Source organism: Mya arenaria, chromosome 14 (genome assembly GCF_026914265.1).
Source record: "Mya arenaria isolate MELC-2E11 chromosome 14, ASM2691426v1".
Classification (NCBI taxonomy): Eukaryota; Metazoa; Mollusca; class Bivalvia; order Myida; family Myidae; genus Mya; species Mya arenaria.
Genome location: NC_069135.1, coordinates 44,891,074 through 44,897,073, shown reverse-complemented (window position 1 = coordinate 44,897,073; position 6,000 = coordinate 44,891,074). Strand labels below are relative to the sequence as shown.

Genomic DNA, 6,000 nt, shown 5'->3' with positions numbered 1-6,000 from the left:
CTTGGGGTTTTTTTTTGTAGATAGTCACCCAAGGAAGCTTTCTGTAAAGTTTCATTGAATTTGGACTGGAAGGTTCAGAGGAGATGTTTTTTAAAGCAAAACAGGACGTCGGCCATTGTGTTGTTGTTGTTGATCAATCGTGACCCCTTGTTGTATTTTTGTAGATGGCCACCCAAGGAAGCTTCCTGTGAAGTTTCATTTAATTTGGCCAGGTAGTTTTAGAGGATACGTTTTTTAAACAATTGTTGACGGACGAACTGACTGACGGACGGACGGACTGACGGACGGACGCCGGACAAAGACCGATCACAATAGCTCACTTTGAGCACTTCGTACTCTGGTGAGCTAAAAATGTATAGAAGGCGTCTTTCGGTAACTTTCTTGCGTATTTTGGTAATTTTCTCCGTCTTTCGGTAAGTCCGTCTCTAACTACTCATACCGCTATTCGGAACTCCGAATGGTCATACCGCATATTGACTGCTTCATTATCTTTGGCTTCCATTATCACATCCGGGTATCCTTTTGAACCGGAAGTTTTGATTTTCCAAGGAGCGGAAAACGCTTTTGAGTCATAAAATGTAATGTCCTTTGTATTTCAATTGTCATGCAGATTAAGCACTCAAACGATATAGATTCCCTTCCTGTTCAAATAATTGCCTCTTATTCATACATGTCACTTCAATAAACCCTGTCAGTTAACTAATAATGGGTTAGCAACGTCATCCCTGTGTCAGAATAACTTGAATTTCACAAAAACTGCACTATTTATATGTGCAGCTTAAAATGTTAGTCTTGATTTGACTTAATTAATTACGTTTATATCTTCTCAACAATAAATTATATTTAAACTGTTGTTTGTCTACTATTTCCTTGATAAATTTACATAGTATTAAAAAAAAATGTTCTGTTGCACAATAATTGCTTCTTAATCTTATAAAATGGTAGTCCAAATAATTGTACGTTGACAGATTTATTTTAGATTTTTGAATTGGAAGAATCCCTTATAACACGTCTATTATTTTAGACTAATAAAATGGTAGAACAAGTTTAGAAGCCACTGTTTTGTTCTTTGCAAAATCAACAAGTGCTTGTTAATAAATAGTTACAATATGTGTTCATAGTTTTAAAACCGCTGTATATATGACAATTAACATGTAAGATGTATCTCCAAATGTCAACAGCACGCCAGTTTGATGTAGTAACTATTTTTTATGCTTAAAGTAAGACATACATGTATATGACATTTACATGGTTCCCTCTTGGTTTTGAAAAGTTATTGCCACTTTGTTGCCTGGGGTCTAGGGGCTGTGTTAGTAGTATATATCTAGAATATAATTAGATAAATATATAAGAATGTTATAGTAAAAATGTCATGTATTTTTTGGTTGATTTTAAGATTTCTATGATAAATGTTCATGTTTCAATAAAAAAAATTAGCCTAAATATTTTTTTATTATCAAATTGGGTCACGACTGTCAACGTAACTGCTGCCTGTGGCCTTGATGCATGCCCCAAATATTGGATATGTTACAACAGTGGCATGCTTTATATACTGCAGTGACTGAATCCATTATCATGCAGGCTGCTTAGAGCCTACATCATTGTAAGAAAATATGAAATATCTTTGTCGCCATAAAAATTGCCGTATTAAAAAATATCCCCCTTGAAGTGATTTTGTTGCAAATGGCGACAATGGTGATCCCGAGCGGAAACCCTGCATCGAAGATCATGCTGACGTTGATCACTGAATTGATTTTTCCATTCATTTATTTGCCCGAAATACCAGAAGCCCAACATTGAGCATGTAAAATAATATTTGGGCCTGTCAAAATACTTTAATTTTCCAAAAGAATTGTGTAAAAATGTCATTTTTGCAAGACATTAAAACAACTTCTATATATTATCATCTGCAAAGTTGTTGTTTTTTAAATTCTTATGAAATGCATGCTTTCAACTTATTTTGAGAACAATAAACTCATTTCAGTTTTTGTTTTCAGGGAAGATCCTGCAGGTAAATTTATGTGACTGACCTGAACAGCACAACTTCCCAGATGTACCAGGAAAGTGTAAGTATGCAAAAACTATATTATTTAATGTAATATTTCTAAGAACCGTTATATTTAACACAGCAAATATGCTACCCACAGTGTTAGTTACATTTTGTCTTTAATTAAAATGCACTTTTTTTATGACAAAATAAAGTGTGGCAAATCATGCGTGTAAACTAAGATACTGACGGTTAGAACTCTTCTACAAATGTTGATGTAGGCTAAAATATTTTCTGTGAAGTCCACTATTTTTCAAAAAGGCTTAATGATTAAGTTATCCTTTTGATTGAGTATGAGTCTTTGTGGGCGTATGGTTTTGTTGTCAGTTTTCTTATTTTTACTTGACTGTACTGGCGTGGGCTCGCTCCACACTAAAACCAGAATATTTTTTATGCTTTAAGTGTATTTTTTTCTTTAATTTCGAATTCAAAATGTAAAATAATTAAAATCTGTTTTATATGTGTTTTTAGATGCATTACATGGGAAACGAAAAATGATATCAAATCATGAGTTAGACACAGTAGTACTCACTTAACATTTCAGTATACTTTAGAACAGATAGCATGTACAGATGTACTTTAAAAATGTATTTCAGTAGCAATATTTTGCCATATGTAAAATAGAAATTTATGAAATTTGACTCAAGTTCCTTTTGGGAAAATATTTTGGGGTTGTGGCACTTTGTGTATGATTATTCAACAGTATTCATAAGGGAGATAAGTCATACTCACTAAAAAAGGCAAGCATAGAGTTATACCTAAATGTAAATAACAAGAAATATTCTGTGTATTGCACAGTTGACTATGCTTGTTCTTACAGTTCTTACAATAAGGGAAGTGAATTTAGCAGACTGTTATTTGTTTTCACTGTTTGAATAATCTTGCACAACAATTTTATGAAAAATTCAACAAATCACTCAAGTCCCTTTTCTTTATCAATAGAGAAAACACATACTGTAGTACCATGAATCTACGTGAACTGAACATTGAAGACACAGAATAACACTGGACAACATGTTACATTTTGACATCTATTGAAGCAAAATGGCAAAATAAAAAGCATAATAGGATACTAAATTATATGCTATTTAGAAATCAAAGATGAAGCTTCCTTGGAAACAAAACCTGTATGCTTGGTTTTACAGCCAATGTTCATTCAGTGTATTCTCAGGGGTGGGTTAATGAGGTAACGCATGTTTTCTTGGAGTGGGGGGGGGGGGGAATATTGAATTCCTGATTGATGCTTAGTGATGACAACCAAGGTAACAAGTGGTTCCCTCTCTCTGCCAAAAACAATCACTTGCTTCACTGATGGCTTTTCATTTTCAAGAGAAAAATCTTACCCCACTCACCTATTTAACATAGATTTATGAATAAGCTTGAAGCACAGAGGAATAATCTTTTGAAGAATTTAGACATTAAAATTTCCTGACATGGAAAGGCTGAAGAAACTTTCGAAGAAGAGTTTAGACATTAAAATTTCCCCCAAATGAAAGGACAGGCCTCAGACTTCCCAACATTTGCTGAAAGCACTGAACTTATTGCATTTATACACTTACATTTATATATTTATTCTTTGTTTGTTCATTTAATATTAAATGAAATATGAAATTGATAAACAATATTTTTTTACCTACCATGAAATGCTGACTTATATAACATTAGCACTGTTTGTGCTAAATTAATTTTACAAAAAAGTTAAAGGTGAAAATAGCTATACATATTTATGAAAGGGGCATTTCATGGCTTCTGAAAATTAATTCAAACCCCCCTCTGTGTCTTTATATGAAACTTTTGAAGTGGATAATTTGACATACAGATGTGAATTGCCACAACTCTGATATATATTTAAAAAGTTGAAGAATGAATGTCAACCGTGACTGGTAGATTTATATGTTGAGTTGACCGGGATACATGAGTTTTTTTATCTTGAATGTTCAGATATATATTACTTATGTGTGGGGTGATTTGTTTAAGTGGCAAGCATGGAATTGATAGTTATATCAGTGCCTTATTAATTAAAAGATTTTCCTTTTTTGATGTCACAAAGGTGGAAGTGTTAGAATTCAATTTCATGAAAGAATTGACGTAAGATGTATGAAAATTAGGATTAGTTACTTTCTTTATTGGTACTGATCTTCCATTAACCTAATTAATTAAATGTGTCATTGTCTTGGATGTGTGTCGTTAATTTTCAGGCAAACTCAGATAATGTTATTTATGTATGTTGTGTGTCTTAATCTTTTATTCCAAGATTCCAGGACATTTGCAGAAGAAATGTCTTCTGATGCTGTGTGCTGGATTGATACAATCATTTCCCAGGGGCTTAAGGGTTCTTCCCCAGGGTTGGAAAAGGTCACCACTAGTGACAGGATTGTTTGTTATCCGGTTGACAAGATGTATGTGGATGGTTTTCAGTAATTGGTTAGGGATTCCAGTCTTGGTGTTTGCTATGTGTTTTCATGTCCTCTGGTCCTGTGTTTGATTGATTGTGCATTTTTCCAGAATCATCAGCCGGAGTAATTCAGATTCCTATGCTTTGTGACTGCTCTGAGAAATTCTCTTGTCAGCTATATGCATGTTCATTTAAGCTGGAAATGTTTTTTGTCTTTTGGTCTACTGGTTTTGAGGCAGTCCAAAAATATTCTTAAATATGACTTGTATTTAGGATTATTCTTGTTATATAAAGCAATTTTGGCAATGATTTAAAAAAAAGTCCAGCTCATAGAAAACATGATTTATTTTGAAAGAAATGATTTTGTTGAAGTCTGCCCATGAGATTTTTTTTGAACAAACATGTTTCAATGAAATGCAAGAGTTGTTATGATTAAAGGGGCATTTATTTCTGACAAATTGATGTGAATGTATTACTTAATAAAATTTTACCTATTCAAGCAAGCTCAAATCAATCAGTTATGTAGTCTAATCAATTGCCTCATTTCACATTTTCTCACGAACATTGAAAGCTGTTTTGAATGAGCCACCCTGAATACTTGTATACAAATGTACCATTCAATCTCCCTATATATTGGGACTTGTGTATTTCAGATTCAGAAGTGTAAACATTTTTTACTCGTCTGTTTTTCTGAAGAAACAAAAACAATTTTTGATGAACATTGTTTAGAAAAACGAACAGACTCGCAATGCTGTTGTGATAAAATGTTTATATCCTGTACATGGGTAGATTTCAGTGTTATTTTTTTACTGAAATGGGTCAAAAGAGATTTACATTTTTTGCAATATATTTTTTTTTTAGTTTAGGGCTGCATTTAAAGATTGTTGCACTAGTTTTCTTTTTAAGACAAGTTAACTTGTACAGCTATGTTTAAATGCAGTTTAAAGCTTTTAATATTCTTCAAAGCAGGCATCATAAAGGGGAATAATTGCTTTATTTTACTGTATGAAATATATTATGGTATTTTTATGCATTTTGTGCTGTTTCACCATTTTAAGCGAACTTGCTCCATACACTTGGTTTTAAGGCTTACTCTAAGGACATACATCAATATAAGTGACATTCATTGCAAAAAGTGTCCATTTTTCTGCCCAGTAAATGCCAGTGTTAGTTGATATGATGCAGTATTAATGCCTATACGAAGTGTTTAATATGGAAAGGTCAGTTATTGTCAAACTATTGACTAGTAGCTGTTTTCTGAGTAATTATTTCAAGATAAGTGAGATTGACTGCTGTTAACCTTTTGATTATAAAAAATGTATATGAAATGAAATCTCATTGGCTAACAAGCCTGCCACACAACGAATGTTAATGTTTGTCTGTGTTTATAGTAAAAAGGGGCATAACTTAATGGTTGCTTAGACCAGAGTTATAAGCCTTTGCTCCACATCTTTGGCAACTGGACATTTTACTAAGTTTCATATGAGATATGTGATTTTGGGCTATTCCCAAGATTGTTGCATGCTGCCGTCACCAAGGCTATGACTGTATCAGAATT

At 33.0% G+C, this 6,000-nt stretch overlaps 1 protein-coding gene across 1 annotated transcript in view; it reads left to right on the top strand.

Annotated features, from left to right (window-relative positions):
• Positions 1-519: 519 nt before the first annotated feature.
• Positions 520-6,000, top strand: part of LOC128218273 (FERM domain-containing protein 4A-like) — a 101,792-nt gene continuing 96,311 nt past the window's right edge. Inside the window, exons 1-2 of the mRNA XM_052925904.1 lie at positions 520-578; positions 1,998-2,066. Coding sequence (XP_052781864.1) covers positions 2,052-2,066 — 15 coding nt within the window. The 5' untranslated portion in view covers positions 520-578; positions 1,998-2,051. The remainder of the gene's footprint in view (positions 579-1,997; positions 2,067-6,000) is intronic.